The sequence below is a fragment of the Schistocerca serialis genome, chromosome 4 (genome assembly GCF_023864345.2).
Source record: "Schistocerca serialis cubense isolate TAMUIC-IGC-003099 chromosome 4, iqSchSeri2.2, whole genome shotgun sequence".
NCBI lineage: Eukaryota > Metazoa > Arthropoda > Insecta > Orthoptera > Acrididae > Schistocerca > Schistocerca serialis.
Window position 1 is genome coordinate 306,772,685 of NC_064641.1, and position 20,250 is coordinate 306,792,934.

The 20,250-nt window shown below is 39.8% G+C and overlaps 1 protein-coding gene across 1 annotated transcript in view; it reads right to left on the minus strand.

Moving 5' to 3' along the window:
• Positions 1-724: 724 nt before the first annotated feature.
• The window catches only part of LOC126474408 (uncharacterized), a 55,609-nt gene continuing 36,083 nt past the window's right edge, over positions 725-20,250 (minus strand). The window contains exons 4-5 of the mRNA XM_050101877.1: positions 1,077-1,233; positions 725-888 (exon numbers count right to left, since the gene is read on the minus strand). Coding sequence (XP_049957834.1) covers positions 859-888; positions 1,077-1,233 — 187 coding nt within the window. The 3' untranslated portion in view covers positions 725-858. The remainder of the gene's footprint in view (positions 889-1,076; positions 1,234-20,250) is intronic.

Below are 20,250 nucleotides of genomic sequence, written 5' to 3' on the forward strand. Positions count from 1 at the left end.
TTCTGTTCAAAAGTTGTACAGTTGGCAGTCAGGCAGAATTGCCATGAGAACTGAGACTATCATCCAACTGACACATCAGGTTTAGGATACATGTTTGCTAAAACGCCATGTCATGCCTTTGTGAAGAAGTCCATAACTGCCTGTCGTACATCCTCGTCAAACAGGAATCGTCAACCCTTCAAGGTCATTTTTAAGGGACTGAGGGTGTGATAATCACAAGGGGAGAGACCAGGACTATAGGCCAGGTGCTCGAGTGTCTCCCACTTGAGTTTGCGTAAGTTTTGCAGTTACATTTGCAATATGCGAACATGTGTTATTGTAAAGCAGCAGCACCCATTCCATAATGGTGGTTTTCAATAGACATGCTGCCTCATACAAATTCCTCATTCTCTGATGGATGTCTACCAGTGTTTGTCCTTCAGCAGCCAACAAAAGAATAACAGCACGTTGGTCCTGTCTGGATGCATTTGGTAACAATATCACTATCACGATAATTCATGTTTCCACATTTACCGCACACACGTCAAGACACAAATGCCACACCAATTCTTTGACTACATGTCAGTGCTTATTTAACCGCATCTGAGTCACACTATGTTGCATATTTGCTGCAACAACACATTCCAATGGAAACTTTTTGATCATCCCTATTTTTTTTAATATATGAATTCTGATAATGAGCATCACAAACAACTGCAGACAATACACTAAGATACATTACATATAAAGTATCAAATGTATTTTATTTCAAAATAATATAAAATTTATAGTACAAAACATTACAAATGTAACCAATTATGGTTCCATAAATAGTATCTCATTACACAATGACTTCTGAAAAACGTAAAAGAATTTGTTTCAGGGTGCTTTAAACTCTTCCATTTCTGCCTGCAAATGAAAAGAACGCTCATAATATGACTATGTACAACAGAAAATTCCTCTGAATTTCTTATAAGGATATATCTCCCACATTAGTAACTAAGAACTTTAATATTTCAAACATAACACATTAACAGCTATCACTGCAAAAGGGGGAGACATCTGACAACAAATTTTAATTATTATTAATTAATTACCTGAAACACTTCCAATATGTGGTCACACACCTTTTCCAAATCCTCAATGCCCTTTTTCAGAATATCAGCAGCTCGTGGTCCATTTGTTTGAATCCTGAAATGCATCTTTGTTTCTGCTGGATGAGGTATTGTGTACCCACAGAAAAGGACCTCTGGACTAAACAATACATACATCCATTAGCATTCATTTGGTTAGAAGCCACTACAGTTGGAGTCACAAACGATGGCAGGTGAGTTTAAGGTTGTCCTGCACACCTACATCAAGCATTCACTGACAGCCAGTGAGAGTTCACTAGTGTTCTTAGAGCTATGCTGTGAATGTCTTACTCAATGTGAGCCTTAAAAATGATTGTACCAGGTTACTTAGTGAACTTTTATTCTCTTAGTTGCAAAGCTGTCATCACTGATATTGGACATAGGCAAGCAACTCTACATAAGCAAGCAATTTGCAGGACACCTGCTTTCTTCAACGCACAGAAAATGGGTACGAGCATATTGCAACTGTTGCTTGGAACCAGCAACTATGTGAGCCCTATCTGTGCCTTGAACTGTGTGAACCGCGGTCGTTCGTGACTCTGACTATAGTAATTAGTAATTTTTGTTACACTGCATTACTTTGATTAACCAACACACGCTCTTGAATTTAAGAAAAGTGTATGTACATGAGAAGCAATCTCGGTGACTAATGAGGCAGATACCTAGCAAAGTTTTCTTCTGTAAAGACAATAACGTGATCTACAATAATTTTGTTTGTTTTGGAATTGAGCTGTGATTTGATAATTGGTTCATTCTGTATTGTTAGCAATAATCCATAATTGAAAAGTGGTTCCCATGACCTGCTTCCATTTTCGTTGAGTCCTACAGTATAAAGCAAATTTCAATATTTTATGATTACAGTTATAAAGTAAACATGATGAGGGGTGATATGGTCACTTTAAAGATAATAGTGATCCAAAGTTTGGCAACATGTGGAAACCACAACAATCTATGATCACAAGTACATGTTTTATTCAATGACTGGTTTCAACTGTAATGATCATCTTCAGATTTATCTGTATCCTGCATGAACAAAAATGGTAAATATAATATACAGCCTTGATCAGCACTTTTGTATGGCATGAAAAACATGATAAAATTATGAGAAACACTCACAGCCTGTAATATAGGACTATATTATGGGCACATGTGTTTGCCATAATTTTATCATGGTTTTTATATCATGTGACAATACCAATTAAGGCTATATATTTTATTTGCATCTTCTGTTAACTTCAAGGATACAGGTCAATCTGAAGATGGTCATCACTATTGAAACCAGTCACTGAATAAAACACATACTTGCTACCATAAACTACTGTTGTTTTTACATATTGATAATGTAAACAGTTTAATAAAATTCAGTCTCAAAATAGCAATTTTTTTCTCTGAAAGTAACTTAATACATATGTAACATTTTTCTGGGTTGTTTTCTTGTTTCACATTAGGGTAAAATCTCTCTCTTTCAGCAACATTCACCGTCATTTTCATCAAGAGCAACTAACTTTTAACTGTTACTTCAATGATCTTATACATAAGGAATAACTGGTCTGTGGTTGGTTGACCTAAGCCACTGTGAAGAGGGAAGAAATGGGATATGAAACCCCCTAACACTCACCATACTCAAGGCACAGTTTGAAATTTTAAGTGTGTTCTCAGTAATATCAATCACCCATCAGAGCAGACATGCTATAATAAATTAGAACTTTACCATGAAATAGATGCTTATCCAGTAGGAGATTTTTCAGAGACATCTTGCTCACTATGGGGAAGAAGACTATTGCTTCCTACCATACTGTGGCTTCCAACAAAATATAGATACAGTATTATAGATCAGAATAAAAATAACCAAGGTATAGACAGGAAATACTGTTTCACTGGTTAAGATCCAAACTCCTGCACTCTATTTTTCTAGAGTGGAGAGTATTTTGTTGTCCGACTTCCAAAATCACATACGTTACTGACTTGTTTTAGATGACACAAATTGTGTATCATGGCAAACACTGTGTAAGGAAATTCAAAACTAGTATGAAAGACCATAATGGCACACACAAAAATCATTAACTAAAAGGATTCACTCATCTAAAGTGGATCAATTTGTGGAGCACAGGAACACTTGACAGAAAACAGCATAGCTTTTGTGCACTAGTTCTTTTTGTAGCAATAGCATACCATCCACATGTGATTACAGATTCTTAATTACTGAAAGCAGATGCCTGAACAGATGGAGGTGGGTACAGGGTAGTGAAGTGCGCAAGGAGGAGGTAGTAAGAAACAGGCAGGTCTTTCGACAGATGACTCTTTCTAATTTGTGTTGTCTCCTCTTTCCTAATCCTCCCCACCAACCACAACCTGACCCACAATTATTTCACTTTCTAAGGCCAAATCTACAAACAAATCCGTGGTACTGCCATGGGTACTCACACGACACCATTCTATGCTAAATTTTTTATGGGCCATCTGGAGGAGGACTCCTTATCTAGTCACCTAAAACCTCTTTTCTTGTTCTGACACATTGATAATATTTTCATGATCTTGACTCACAAGCACAACCTTTGTTCTTTCCGCCGTAACCTCAACACCTCTTCCAAAATCTGCTTCATCTGGTCCTCCTTAACCCATCGAACCACTTACCTCGATGTCTATCTCCACTTCTCAGTTAGCTTCATAAAAAAATCTGTCCATATCAAGAGCTCAAATCAAAAGCAGTATTGCCACTTTGGCAGCTGTGACCTACACCATGTCAGAAAGTCTCTTCCTCACAGCCTCGCCACCTGAGGTTGTCCCATCTGCAGTGGAAAGCAGGAGTTGTCAAAATGTACCAATAAACTTACCAGCCTTTACTGACAGATAATGTTGTTGTTGTTGTTGTTGTTGTCTTCAGTCCTGAGACTGGTTTGATGCAGCCCTCCATGCTACTCTATCCTGTGCAAGGTTCTTCATCTCCCAGTACCTACTGCAACCTACATCCTTCTGAATCTGTTTAGTGTATTCATCTCTTGGTCTCCCTCCAATACTAAATTGGTGATCCCTTGATGCCTCAGGACATGTCCTACCAACCGATCCCTTCTTCTAGTCAAGTTGTGCCACAAACTCCTCTTCTCCCCAATCCTATTCAATACCTCCTCATTAGTTATATGATCTACCCATCTAATCTTAAGCATTCTTCTGTAGCACCACATTTCGAAAGCTTCTATTCTCTTCTTGTCCAAACTATTTATCATCCACGTTTCACTTCCATACATGGCTACACTCCATACAAATACTTTCCGAAACGACTTCCTGACACTTAAATCTATATTCAATGTTAACAAATTTCTCTTCATCAGAAACGCTTTCCTTGCCATTGCCAGTCTACATTTTATATCCTCTCTACTTCGACCATCATCAGTTATTTTGCTCCCCAAATAGCAAAACTCCTTTACTATTTGAAGTGTCTCATTTCCTAATCTAATCCCCTCAGCATCACCCGACTTAATTCTACTACATTCCATTATCCTCATTTTGCTTTTGTTGATGTTCATCTTATACCCTCCTTTCAAGACACTGTCCATTCCGTTCAACTGCTCTTCCAAGTCCTTTGCTGTCTCTGACAGAATTACAATGTCATCGGCGAACCTAAAAAGTTTTTATTTCCTCTCCATGGATCTTAATAACTACTCCGAATTTTTGTTTCGTTTCCTTTACTGCTTGCTCAATATACAGACTGAACAACATCAGGGAGAGGCTACGACCCTGTCTCACTCCATTCGTAACCACTGCTTCCCTTTCATGTCCCTCAACCCTTATAACAGCCATCTGGTTTCTGTACAAATTGTAAATAGCCTTTCGCTCCCTGTATTTTACCCCTGCCACCTTTAGAATTTGAAAGAGAGTATTCCAGTCAACATTGTCAAAAGCTTTCTCTAAATCTACAAATGCTAGAAACGTATGTTTGCCTTTCCTTAATCTAGCTTCTAGGATAAGTCGTAGAGTCAGCATTGCCTCATGTGTTCCAATATTTCTACAGAATCCAAACTGATCTTCCCCGAGGTCAGCTTATACCAGTTTTTCCATTCGTCTGTAAAGAATTCACGTTAGTATTTTGCATGCGTGACTTATTAAACTGATTGTTCGGTAATTTTCACATCTGTCAGCACCTGCTTTCTTTGGGATTGGAATTATTATATTCTTCTTGAAGTCTGAGGGTATTTCGCCTGTCTCATACATCTTGCTCACCAGATGGTAGAGTTTTGTCAGGACTGACTCTCCCAAGGCCGTCAGTAGTTCTAATGGAATGTTGTCTACTCCTGGGGCCTTGTTTCGACTCAGGTCTTTCAGTGCTCTATCAAACTCTTCACACAGTATCGTATCTCCCATTTCATCTTCATCTACATCCTCTTCCATTCCCATAATATTGTACTCAAGTACATCGCCCTTGTATAGACCCTCTATACACTCCTTCCACCTTTCTGCTTTCCCTTCTTTGCTTAGAACTGGGTTTCCATCTGAGCTCTTGATATTCATACAAGTGGTTCTCTTTTCTCCAAAGGTCTCTCTAATTTTCCTGTAGGCAGAATCTATCTTACCCTAAGTGAGATAAGCCTCTACATCCTTACATTTGTCCTCTAGCCATGCCTGCTTAGCCATTTTGCACTTCCTGTCGATCTCATTTTTTAGACGTTTGTATTCCTTTTTGCCTCCTTCATTTACTGCATTTTTACATTTTCTCCTTTCATCAATTAAATTCTCCCATAAGTCCAACCCCTCGTCCAAGTCGTGGGAGATGGGCAACGGCACAAAGTAGGGGACTGCCTATAGGGGCGATGTACAGCGGGGACTTCGTGTGCCCCAGGACCGCTACGGTAGCTGGGAAGGCCCTATGGGAACCCTGAAACGTGACGGCTAACGGGGCTCTGGTGAAGCTGCGATAGGCCTAGCAAGCCAGTAGTGGATAAATCAACTGCTTTCAAAAAGGGAACATGCCTCGGATCACGGAACGGATTTAAAGGAAACCGACCAAGCAATGGAAAAGGATTACGAGATGGTTTACGACTGGGCACCTTAAACATAAGGACTAACTGGGAAGTTAGAAGAAATTGTAGAAATGATGGAAAGGAGGAAATTGGACATCTTGGGACTTGCTGAGACTAGGTGGAGAGGAGTTGGTGAAAAACCACTAAGTAAAGGATGTAAACTGTACTGGATAGGGAATGAGAGGGGAAGAAATGGAGTGGCAATAGTGGTCAGAGAGGGTCTGCAGGAGGAGGTGGAAGGTATCAATGATCGAATGATAAAAGCCAGAGTACGAGTGAAAGGAAAAAGCATTGAAATCATCCAAGCATATGCCCCACAGGTGGGGTGTAGAAAAAAGGAGAAGGAGGAATTTGAAGATGACATGCAAAAGCAGCTAAATGGAGGTAATCAGATTATAATAGGGGACCTCAATGCACATGTTGGCACAGACAGGAAAGGATTCGAGGAGATAATGGGACCAGAGGGCTGGGGGAACCGAAATAGAGAAGGAAAATTTTTGCTGGAATTCTGCAAGAGGAATGGGCTGGCGATCGCAAATTCCTGGTACAAGAAGAGAAGTAGCCACAAAATAACTTGGTACAGTGGAGACTGGTCCCAAACTTCAGTAGTAGACTATGTACTAGTGGATAGGCAGATGATGAGCAGCCTCACAGATGTTAAGGTCATTCCGTCTGAGGCCTTAGACAGTGACCATCGGCTGTTGGTAGCCACCCTGAGAGAGAAAAAAGATAGGAGGGCAACAGACATACAGGAGAAAAGGTTGAAGACATGGATGCTGAAAGAGGATGAACGGAGGACCCAGTACCAGACACTGATCAGGAAGAAGCTGCCAAAGGAAGATCAGAGAACAGTGGAAGAAGAATGGGGAGATTTTAAGAGGGCTCTAGTTGAGGCAGCTGAGACTGTGTGCGGAAGAACTAGCACAAAGAGGAGAATTAAGGAAACCCCATGGTGGAACCACATATGTAAAGAGGCAGTACTTCGAAAGAACAAAGGCTTCAGAGAATGGTTCCAGACCCGAACAGAGGAAGCTAGGGTAAAATATAAGGAAAGCAAGAAAGCGGCACAGACCATAGTAAGGGCGGAGGAGAAGAAGTGGATGGAAAAATGGACAAGAATGTTAGAAGAGGACAGTGAAGGGAACAAAAAAGTACTTTACACCATGGTAAGAAATAAGAGGAACGACAGAAGCGAGTGCCTGAGGATCATAGATAATAATGGAAGAGTTGTGGAGGAAATGCATGAGCTCAAAAAGATTTGGAAGGAGTACTTTGAAGATCTGTTGAATGCCGCCAAGCGGGTAACTAACAGCGTTGGAGAGCCTAAGGCAGCAGGCGATTATAATAGTGGGAAATTGATGATCTAACTTGGAATGAAGTGGAAGAAGCCATAAAGAGGATGAAAGGGGGCAAGGCACCAGGTTGGGACGAAGTAACAGTGGATATGATACGAGCAGCAGGAGAAGTAGGAACCCAGTGGCTATACAGAGTGCTGAGGGTGGTGTGGAAGGAGAACAGAATTCCTGAGGATTGGAAGAAAGGAATTATAGTCCCGATCTTCAAGAAAGGGGATAAAAGGAGATGTGAGAACTACAGAGGAATTACCCTGCTATGCCACTGTGGAAAAATCTATGAAAAGATCCTGGAGAAGAGAATAAGAAGCAGTATTGAAAGTAGACTGCAAGAGGAGCAGTATGGTTTCAGACCGGGAAGATCAACAACGGACCTCATATTTGCGGTAAGGCAACTGCAGGAAAGGCACTATGAGTACGGGAAGGACTTAATCATGGCCTTTTTAGATATTGAGAAGGCGTATGACAGTATCTATAGGGACAAGCTCTGGGAAGTGCTGAAAGGAAAAGGGATAGATGAAGAGATAACACAAAAAGTCAGAAAAATGTATGAGGGAAGTGAGAGTTGTGTGAAAGTGGGGAGGGAACGTACTGCATGGTTCAAGCTGGAAACTGGGCTGCGACAGGGAAGTGCACTTTCACCTTTATTGTTTATTATTGTTATGGATGAAATCCTACAGCAAGTATCAGATGCGATTGGAGATCATAAAATGAAAGCAGTGCTTTTTGCCGATGACCTGATGTTATGGGGAAATTGCGAGAAGGAGGTGCAAGAGCAGTTAGATGTATGGGAGGCAACGGCAGCACAATATGGAATGCATTTCTCTGCAAAGAAAAGTGAAATAATTGTCACAACAAGGAAGAAGAATAGGCCAAATGTGGATATAACTTGTGGAGGGGTAAAACTACAAGTGGTAGAGAACTTCAAGTACCTGGGAAGCATGATTGAAAGTAAGGGGGGAAACGCAATGGAAATAAATGAAAGGTGCAGAAAAGCAGGGCAGTTCTTCAAATGCATTAGGGGGCTTATTTGGAGCAAGGAGGTGCCACAGAAATCCAAGGGAATTATATACCGAATTTACTTTGTCCCCATATTGGCATACGGAAGTGAGACATGGGTAATGCATAAAAGCGACAAAAGTAGAATACAAGCTAGTGAAATGAAGTTCCAGAGGAGCAGGTTGAGTGTAACAAGACGAGACAGATTGCGAAATGTGTATGTGAGGGAAAGACTAAAGGAGGAACCAGTACAGGACAGGATAGAAAAATCAAGACTGCAGTGGTATGGACACATGAAGAGAATGGATGAGGGAAGAATTCCAAAGAGGATGTTTGATCTGCAACTGGAGGGGAAGAGGCCCAGGGGAAGACCAAGAGATAGATGGGTGAAGGGAGTGAAGGAATGTGTAGCGAGAAGAGGAGAGAACTGGACGAAGGTGGAAGAGGGGGAATGGTGGAAAGACAGAACACGATGGAGAGGCTTGTGTTCCCGACAGACCCAGCCAGTGGCTGGAAACTGTCCAAGATGATGATGATGATCAATTAAATTCAATATGTCTTCTGTTACCCAAGGATTTCTACTAGCCCTTGTCTTTTTACCTACTTGATCCTCTGCTGCCTTCACTACTTCAGCCCTCAAAGCTACCCATTCTTCTTCTTCTGTATTTCTTTCCCCCATTCCTGTCAATTGTTCCCTTATGCTCTCCCTGAAACTCTGTACAACCTCTGGTTCTTTCAGTTTATCCAGGTCCCATCTCCTTAAATTCCCACCTTTTTGCAGTTTCTTCAGTTTTAATCTACAGTTCATAACCAATAGATTGTGGTCAGAGTCCACATCTGCCCCTGGAAATGTCTTACAATTTAAAACCTGGTTCCTAAATCTCTGTCTTCCCATTATATAATCTATCTGAAACCTGTCAGTATCTCCAGGCTTCTTCCATGTATACAATCTTCTTTTATGATTCTTAAACCAAGTGTTAGCTATGATTAAGTTGTGCTCTGTGCAAAATTTTACCATACGGCTTCCTCTTTCATTTCTTAGCCCCAATCCATATTCATGTACTACATTTCCTTCTCTCCCTTTTCCTACTGTTGATTTCCAGTCACCCTTGACTATTAAATTTTCGTCTCCCTTCACTATCTGAATAATTTCTTATATTTCATCATACATTTCTTCAATTTCTTCGTCATCTGCAGAGCTAGTGGGCATATAAACTTGTACTACTGGGGTAGACGTGGGCTTCATATCTATCTTGGCCACAATAATGTGTTCACTATGTTGTTTGTAGTAGCTTACCCGCATTCCTATTTTCCTATTCATTATTAAACCTACTCCTGCATTACCCCTGTTTGATTTTGTGCTTATAACCCTGTAGTCACCTGAACAGAAGTCTTGTTCCTCCTGCCACCAAACTTCACTAATTCCTACTATATCTAACTTTAACTTATCAATTTCCCTTTTCAAATTTTCTAACCTACCTGCCCGATTAAGGGATCTGACATTCCACGCTCCGATCCGTAGAACGCCAGTTTTGTTTCTCCTGATAACGACGTCCTCCTGATAATATCCAATTCAATTCATCCATGAACAAATCTCCCATGCCATTTGCTCCTTTGGTACCAGTACATCTGCTGACCAGCCACCGTCCAGCATGCCTCTGATCAAGTATCACCCTGGCCTTGAAATCTCAAACACAGATTCCTCGGGGCTTCGACTATCTTTCATCGTACCCCGAGATTGGGGTATCCTAGCCAAAATCCTACCCACACCACCCAATGACGTGTTCCGCCACCCACCCAACCAACAGAATATTCTATTCAATTTCCTGCAAACCGTGGGACACTCCCTTTTGGTCGGCCCTCATGCAAGATCTGTTCTATATACCCACCGACCACCACCTATGGGAGGCTAACCACGGGCATCTCGTACCCGATAACAGGCAGAGCCGGGTCATTTCACATCAAATCATCCAGAAATTTTAGGAAATGACACCCATCATCACGCAAATCCTTGAAATTTTGGGTAGTGAAATTTTACCTAGATATATTCACATTTCCAAAATGTAAATGTTGCAGGTCAATTACTTTATCACTTATGATAAAAAAGAAGTTATATAGATTCAGGAATTCAGTCTTTCATACATGAGCTCTTTTATAATTTAAAAGTGCAATACTTCCTACAGTTTTTGCAGTGGAAGCTTGAACTTTTTTTTAATTTTTTTTTGTGTTAAAGAGGAAGGTTTATATTTTTATAGTCATGCTTCTTGTAGTGTATATCCATCACCTACATGTCAGAAAAAATTGGAAATAATTTCTTTTAAACAAGATCCATGCATGGACATTATAATTTTTTTAAGGTATTGCCCCCTCATAGATACCTTTGAAAATTTTACAATATTATTATAAATATCCCATTATGTCACACAAAAAGCACAAGTGTGTAGAAATAAAGGGAAGTGCGAAAAACAATGTTATTATAAAAGAAATATTGAAATTGCTAATTCATGACTACCATGTCACCACTAAATTGCTCAAGTTGGCTACACTGGATTTCCTGAGGAACAAATCATATCTGAGAACACTGTTTTATTGCCACTACATGTATTGCATTATCCAGTTCCTTTGTTTTGAATCATGTGTTCACCGCGCATGCAGTTCTAAGCTCTTGTACTGAGCTGTACCCAGAGTCAATTATTGGTTAAAAATTCAACTGCTGCAGTTTTTAACTATTCATTCCAAAACAAAAGTAAGTCTCCTAATGTTACAATAATAATGTGGAATACTTTTGTAATGAAACAATGGGTAGAATAATTTTTCATTGTTTAATTACTTTTTAGGTTACACCAATCATCTTTTGAATTATTTATGACAAATCTTGGTTTTATGACTGAAGCAGTATGGAAAGTACTTGGACAGTACCTGCAAGATATATGTGATACTGCCCTGGCTTGTGTGAATGAACTGAGCAGTGAAGAACAAGAACTTTTATTATGGAAAAGCAACAGTCATTCATACTGTGATTTAAATGTTTCATGTGTGTTTAACAAACACAAAGACAGGTACCTGTGCAGATTCTCTCTGAATAAGAAAATTTGCTGTGATCTCTTCAAGCACCGTAAACGATCTGTTTCATCTGGATTGCATGAAATTAGTTTAGAAAAGGAAAAGACCTTCAAAATGAGAGGCTTTAGCATTATTCCTGGGGAGAAAATGTGCCCAACCTGTATCAAACTAATTAACGAAAACCAAACAAGTGGCAACTCATCACCAGACTATATAAAAGACAGTAATATGAAGGTGCAGACTCCTGAAAAATCTGTGCTCAATACTAGCTTAGGAGTATCTCCTGCAAAGCTGCATTTAGTTGCTCAGCACAGTTGGTATGCAGCAGCCAAACAAAAATTGGAATCCGCAGTTGGGGCTCTGAAAACTAAAATTTCACGTACATATCAAATTGAGCTGGCTGCTGATGCAAGCACTATCCCTGACAGTGATTTAATAGAACTGGAGGAAAAGGCAAAACATCATGATGAACTCTTGGACAAAATAAAACTGATCTTGATTTACAACTAGCCATGATGCCCTATACTATTTCATCTAAAGATATCCCTCTATGAAACTGCAGCACAATAGTTTAAACTGATATTGCAAAATTCATATAAGATGTGATTCAACATGAACCCATTTATTATATATGAGCTGAATTACAATTTTTGTACTTTTGCTGCTCTTTGCTATGCCTCTCGTCATTTATAATAATTTATTATTTCTCACAGAATAATTTATGTAGTCATGCCATAGTAAAACTTTAGTTTTTGTGGTTTATCAATGACAAAGCCAACATAACTGATTTCTCACAAATTTCACTTCTTGGTTAGCTTCTATTTGATGATCAATTTTGCTGGCCATCAATGAATTATTCACTGCATCGTAGCTTGCTGTAACTTGGTATAAGAACATTTGGTTAAATAAGAATTATTTATGTTAAAATTTGTTCCTGTACTTGTATTAAAACCTTTTCCCCTTCTTGCCCATTAGTTAAGTGGGGTCACGGTGACCGTACAGGCAGAAACTCATGTCAGTTTTCAGAATAATTTCTAAATTATTTCAAAAATAGGTTTCTTTAGTTTCCATTGACTATTGCAGACTTTTCTTTGATTGTTAGAAAAATATTACAAAAACCACTCAAGTGAAAGCTTTGACCAACTTTGGTTTGAGCCTTAAAAACAGTACAGCAGAGTCCCGCTAACCTGAACCCCGGTAATCCCAATGTTCGGTTAATCCGAACATGAAAAATGTTAGTCTAAGTATGGAAAATGTGTGATAAACTGCTGTGCGTATACACTATTTTAACTTACACAATACAGTGAACTCGTATTAGAAAAATTGGCAAGAAAAAATTACGTTTAAACAATGCATAACAATGAAAGAAAAGCTGTCAAACTTACTAAAATACAGCGGACATTTTATTCCTTCTTTTTAGATGAGAAAACCTCATTGTTTTTTGGCGTAATGAAGACCAGTCTGTTATATGACGCATAGTTGCACCATTGTCCCATAAACATCAAATCAGCATGTGTAGCTATGGGCTATTGCTCCAAACAACATAGTGCAATATGAAGGGCTTCTGCTGTGTCACTGTGTGGCACCAGCTCTCCTTTGTCGCTTTCAGGTTAATTGTCACTTCCATCACAGCAGTCCACTTCTTCCTGGTCTTGAGTCACAGCAGCAACTAAATGGAAATGAAAATGCTGTGTGGCTAGGTCCTCCTGTCGGTTACACCGTTCCCTGGTGCAAGTCTTTCAAGTTGACACCACTATGGCGACTTGCGTGTCGATGGGGATGAAAGGATAATGAGAAGGACAACACAACACCCAGTCCCCAAGCAGAGAAAATCTCCGACCCAGCCGGGAATTGAACCCGGGCCATTATTTATAACATTCTGTCGTGCTGACCACACAGCTACCAGGGGCGGGCAGCAACTAAATCAGTGTCAGTAAGGTTCTCCACACATGCCATGCTGCCATCCAGTCATTTACATCTCCTTCACTAGCTTCTTCACATCCAGGGATTGTCTGTATCATTTGTAGTAGATTTTCCTCTTCATTTTCAAGTAGATTGTCTTGAAAATCAAGAGATGTCCACAGTTTTCTCCACATTTTCTCACAGTATTTTCTGAAATATTATGCCATGCCTCAGTGACCCAATAAACATCATCCTTCCACATCGGTCTTTTATTTTGTCCACTAAAGGAATGCTATGATCATGGATCAGCATTCTTAAAAATTGTTTTCTGAAAAGCAGTTTTAATGTTTGCAGTACACCCCAGTTCATCGGCTGTAGAAGTGGTGTGAAATTTGGCGGCAAAACCTTTGGCACAATTTCACCATCACATAATTCCTCATTGCTGGGGTGAGATGGCACGTTATCAATCAAAAGGATTGCATGGGCAAACAGATGATTTTCCTTAGAAAACTATCGAACAGAGGGAACAAACTGGCCGTAAAATCATTCTTTGAACAGCTTAACACCGATCCATACTTTTTTCTGGCTGCGATAATATACGGGCAGGAACTTCATGTTGCAGTTTTTAAAAGCTCTGGGCCTAGCAGATTTGTCAATCAATATTAAAGGCAGCTTGTATTACCTGCAGCGTTGCTGCACGTTAATAAAGTAACACAATCTTTGCATATTTTAAAACCAGGAGCATGGTCATCTGCTTTTCATGTCAGGCTTTTTGTTGGCAATGCCCTAAAATTAAGGCCTGTCTCCTCAGTGTTATGAATTTGTTGGAGTGAATACTTTCCCTCTCTTATCATTTTTTCAAACTCACCCAAGTATTCCTTCGCTGCATCACAGCCAGAAGAAAGCTTCTATCCAGTAATTGTTAGCCGACGGATTCCATGACCTTTTTTGAATCTGTCCAACCAACCCGTACTTGCACTAAAAGACTCATCACCATTCATTACCTTGTTCAGGTAAAAAGCCTTCTCCTGAACCAGCACTCCACTCAAAGGAGTTCCCCTTTCCCTTTCCTCAGTAAACCAAGAGAAAAGATCTTCATCCACTTTATCATACTGGGACGGTTTCAAAGTCTGCCGAATTTCGAGTGTTTTTCCCCGAAGACGTTGCACAGGACTGTTCAAGCTTCACTCGGTTGTTCTTCCAATCACAAATGATTGCTTTACCAATACCCAGTTCCATTGCTGGTTTAGATACATTCTCACCATTGTCTATCCGTTTCAAAGCATTCAGTTTTCCTTTGAGAGTTAACATTGTATGTTTCCATTCACTCGTGACAAAAATACGTACACCACTATATCTGAATGAAGACAATACAACTGTTAAGCGTGCCAGCAATCGATAAGTAACATAACCAAGCGCTTTGCAAGCCAACTGGCAGTGCACTGACCCAGACTCTACAAAGGTCTCAACAATGCACAACAACAAGGGCAGGGAGTTAGAGTGAGTCGTTTCCACACTTATTCCCACTGTTACCATGGTGTACCTGCTTAACCATGGTGTACCTACTTAATTCGAGAAACTCATCACCATAATTCCGGCTAATCCAAACAAATCAGTAATCTGAACAAGGTCCGGTCTCAGTTAGTTCGGATTAACGGGACTCTACTGTATTTCAAAAGTGAATCTGAAATTAAGAAAGGAAAAAAAGTTATCAGATCTTAGTAATAATAATAATAATAATAATAATAATAATAATAATCTGATCACACAGCCAGAAATAACCTTTAGGTAGTAAAATCTCTCTAACTTAAGCTAAACAGAATTATGAAAGTTGTAAAGTTTACGTATCAGTAATAATGAGAAATAACAGCCTCTGAACAAATATCTCTGAAGTATAAATTGCCTTTACTTCAAGCCTATGGTCACAAATCTTTTGTCATCAGACTACAGGTATCGTTCTATAATGACCAACTTCATATCTGTTTTACGAAAACATGTTCTAATATACTGGGGCCATAACGGCATTGTCAAATGCTAAACACAAAACCAGTGCCATCATCATTAAATATATAGGATGATTATAATTAAACTTTCAAAACACTGTAGAAATAACACCACTTGTCAGAATGACGTCAAATTGTGATGGAATATTATCGGAGATGGGGAAAAAACGTATGTCAGTAGAAAAAAAATAGTGTGAAACTTGATCAATACATGGCACTGTATGTATCAGAATACATAAATGAAAACACCTGTCATTAGCACCCATTGAAGTTTGTATAAACACACTGGGTACACAGCTTTTCCTCCTTTGCGTCTGCAACATTCGCCATGACTGTCTCAATGCAGGATCATGCTCTGCTTGTAAAGCTGTATTACAAGAATGAAGACTGTGCACATGTCGCTCTGCAGAAGTTCCGGACACTTAAGGGTTTGAATAAAGGTGTTGGTGCGATGACTGCCATGGGTCCGGAGAAAATGATCCGGAAATTCGAAAAAATGGGTTTTTTGGTGTGCTACCTGGTAGAGGGAGGAAATGAATTGATTTGACGTCAGTGGAAGCAGTGGCCACAGCAATGCAGGAGGAGACCAGTGGTAGCGTGTAAACATGTAGTGCTCAGAGAATTGTCCAAACATTGGACACACCTGTGAGCACAGTGCACAAAATGCTATGAAACCACCTTCTTTGCTATGCCTTCAAAATTACCCACATGCAAGAGTTGCTTCCTGTTGACCTGCCAGCAAGAGAGACCATTGCTTTAGAATTTCTTGCTCACATGGAAGTGGACAATGATTGGCCATGGAAGATTTTGTGGACAGACAAAGCCCAGTTCCATCTGACAGGATGTGTCAATACACAGAATTGTCTAATATGGGCACCGGAAAATCCACACAAAAATCAACCAGTACCACTTCATCCTGAAAAGGTGACGTGTGGTGCAGGTTTACAGCATCGTTTATCATCGGGCCATATTTTTTCGAAGAGACAGGTGCTTCCGGTCCCATTACCTGTACCGTCACTGGTGAGCGCTATAAGTGTCTTTTGCGCAACCATGTCATTTCAACTCTCCAGTGGCGTGGATGGGATCATTTTTATGGAAGATGGTGCACGTCCGCACATTGCAAATCCAGTTAAGCAGCTGCTGAAGCGCCATTTCAGAAATGCTGGAATTATCAGCCACCATTTCTCTACAGCCTGGCCATCCCGATCACCTGATCTTAATCCGTGCGACTTCTGGCTGTGAGGTTATCTGAAAGATGATGTGTTCAGTGTTCCAACTGCAAAGTTAGCTGCACTGAAGGCACGCGTTAGGCAACATATTCTGTACATGACCCCAGACACTTCAATCAGTAGTGGAACATGCAGTTTCTCAATTTTAACTTGTTTCAGAAAACAGTGGACAGCATACTGAACATGTTTTGCGACAGTCACAAGGAACTTAATAATCCAATATGATTGATGCTTTTTATGCAGTTCTTGGCCTCAGGACACTTAGAAACCAATGTGAGTGATGCTTTTTATGCAGGTTTTGGCCTCAGGACAGTTAAAAACTGATTTTTCCCATCCAATGTGATGTGACCTTACCATGGTGGATGGGCTTACGTAACTAACAGTCTCACACCTGCACACCCATGCACACTGAGTGTACAGTTTGTTTAACATCAAACATACACCTTAGGCATTGTTATACGATTCATTTGTCAATTGTAGTCTACCGCTATTAAATTATGATGCTTACAGCACCATCTATTGCTACATTTTGCAACTATTTATTTTTCTCATGCCATATGTTTTCCCCCTTCTCCGATAATATTCCATTGCAATTTGACGTCATTCTGGCCAGTGGTGCTCTTTCTACAGCGGTTTGAAAGTTTAGCTTTAATTATAATCACTCTGTGTATAAATAATAGTATATACAAGAGTCATCTTGTCAGCAGCACTACTGTTCAAAACAAACTGCACTGCAGTAACCATAAAATGATCCAAATGCAACATTTAAAGGTGATTTAACTTCAAATGATATAACCTCAAACTATTTCCTCAAGCAGCAGAGAAAAAAATATTTTAGTGTATGTTCCTGCTGCAATCAATGTTTTGTTGGAACTTCCATTTTAAGTTAATTATAAGTCTTCTTCAAAATAAAGTTTATTTTACTGGTTATTTGATTAAATTTTCCACAATCTAGGATGAAGTTTCAAACCTACAACCACCTCCACAGTGCAGTCTTGGGCAAGCCACCAGTTTGGAGTGCCTTTTAAAGACCTTCAATGCTGCCCATAGCCAATTAAAGCACATTACTGGCTACAGTATGGATGATCAAGATGTGATACATCGGTGCAATGGCCTACCTGTTGATGACAACTTGCAGAACTGTCTGCACCACGAAGCAACAGTTTTAAGAAAATATGAATTTTTGCAGATCTGTTGCAGTCCTTTCCAGAACATGGATCACACCACAAGGAAAGGCTTGAAAGTTATTACTGTAGCAGCAGAAGCAGATTAGTTAAACAAAAGAACAAAGACAAATATAAAGCAAGGCCAAAAGTTGTGCCCAAGCTGCCAAAAAAGATTAGCAGCAAAACCAACAGAACCAACATCAGCCCCCTTAAGTTCAACAATGACAAAGATATAGATTATAACGACAACTGCAGTGCAGCAAAAAAGTTGCATTCAAGTTGGATGTCTCTTGATCTCTACTCTCAGATAAGCTTAAGAGACAAGTGAAACTATGCAAAGCAAAAAATTTACCAATTTCAGGAAACAATTGTAGATCAAATTGTGGCTGCTGGAAGGCTCAATCCAGAAGAATTCAAAACTGAATGTGCAAGCAGGCAGTGCACAAATTGCAGCAACTACAATCAATTGCTGGATGAACTGAAGCAAAACATTGCCTCACCAGAAACTCCTAAATCAACCACTCTTCAGATTTTAGCACTTGCACCCAATAACTGGTCCATAAAAACAACAGCAAGAGAATTCAGTGTTTCTGAACAAATGATTAGGAATGCAAGACAACTAAAAGCTGAAAATGGCATACTAGCAAGAAAGTGTGGAAGAACAGTTTCCAAAGCTGTGAAACAAAATTTTACAAATTTTTATGAAAATGATGAATATAACCAACTGCCTCAATTAGAAGCCCTAATATAATAGAACAAAAACAGAAACACCTATTGCTTGTAAATTTGAAACAGTTGTTTCTCAATATTGAAAAGAAAACACGGAGCAAGAAATTGGGTTTTTCCAAATTTTGTGAGTCGCAACCAAAATGGTGCATTACCATTGGAGCAGCTGGAACACATTCAGTATGCATTTGCGCAATCCATCAAAATGTGAATCTGATACTTAGCGCAAGCCATACTGACACTGACTGACTACACAGCCCTACAGTTTAGACTGGAAGGACTGAATGGTTCAACAGTGTGAAAACTGGCCGGCAAGAATAGAATTACAGAAATATTTAACAGAAGTTTTTAAAAACTGTGGTTTTGAAAATGTGATTGAATTCAAACAATGAACTCACCCTGGTTGTGATATACTGGAGACAAAGCAGCTGCCTACTGAAGAATTTAATGAAAATTTGATTACTAAAATTTTGAGTCTTTCTAGTCACCACTAAATTGCAAAATACCAGACTTGTCACTTGAATAAAATAAAAGAAAATTTAAAGCCTGGTGAACTAGTTGTTCTAATGGATTCTGCAGAAAATTATTCTTTCATCATCCAAGATATTCATCAAGGATACCATGGGACAATGGTCAAGCAACACTGCACCTGCTTGTTGTATACTATAAAGCTGGAGAAGTACAATGTACTAGCTTATGCATTATCAGCAATAGTTTCAGACATGATACCATCAACGTCCGTACTTTTCTTGTCAAACTGAGCAACTATTTGAGAAGCACAATGGAAGAAGTAGTACACATTTGCTATTTCAGCGATGGTTCCACTGCTCAATACACATATTACAAAAATTTTATCAACTCGTGCTGTCATGAAAAGGACTTTCTTATAACCGCTGAACGGAATTTTTTTGAAACAAGCCATAGTAAACCTCCATGAAAACAGCTAAATGCTTAGCCACAAAAGCAAGCCTGCAACAAACTACAGATGATCAAATTTTAACCCCAGAAGATTTATCTCTGTTTACAAGCCAAGAAATAGATGAAGGAAAGATACAAGAAAAATGATTTGCAAATTGCCATACTTCAGCTGGAGGTGATAGTCTGGCCAAACGCAAGGATATAACGCTGACAGTCCCCCGGTAGGGGCTTGATCATTTGGTCATAGATGCCATCTGGCCCTGGGGCTGTATCGGGGCAGGGAGCTAGGACACTGACGAATTCCCACTCATTGAATGGAGCATCATATGGCTCCAGGTGGTGTGCAGTAAAAGATAACTGGCTTCACTCAAACTACTGTTTTCGGACATGAAAGGCAGGTTGATAATTCTAGATGCTGAGGCTTGAGTACAGCACAGAGAACGTGTTCGGCAACAGCATCTGGGTCAGTGTAGACAGTGCCAGCTACACCTGCAGGTGTCTGGCATCCAACGAGTCATCTAATCTTAGTCCAAACCTGAAAAGGAGAGGTACGTGGTCTGATGATTGAAACGTATCATTCCCAACATTCTCACTTTCATATTTTTATTAATTGGTGGACCAGGCCCGAAGCCGCTTAAAGGCAATGAGGTGCTCCCAATGATGGGTGCCACTTATGACATTGGAGAGCCTGCCCATAATCTCTAATGCACTCTGCGATTTCCGAGGACCACCAACGTACTGTCTTCCTTTGGGGTGGCCCAAGGA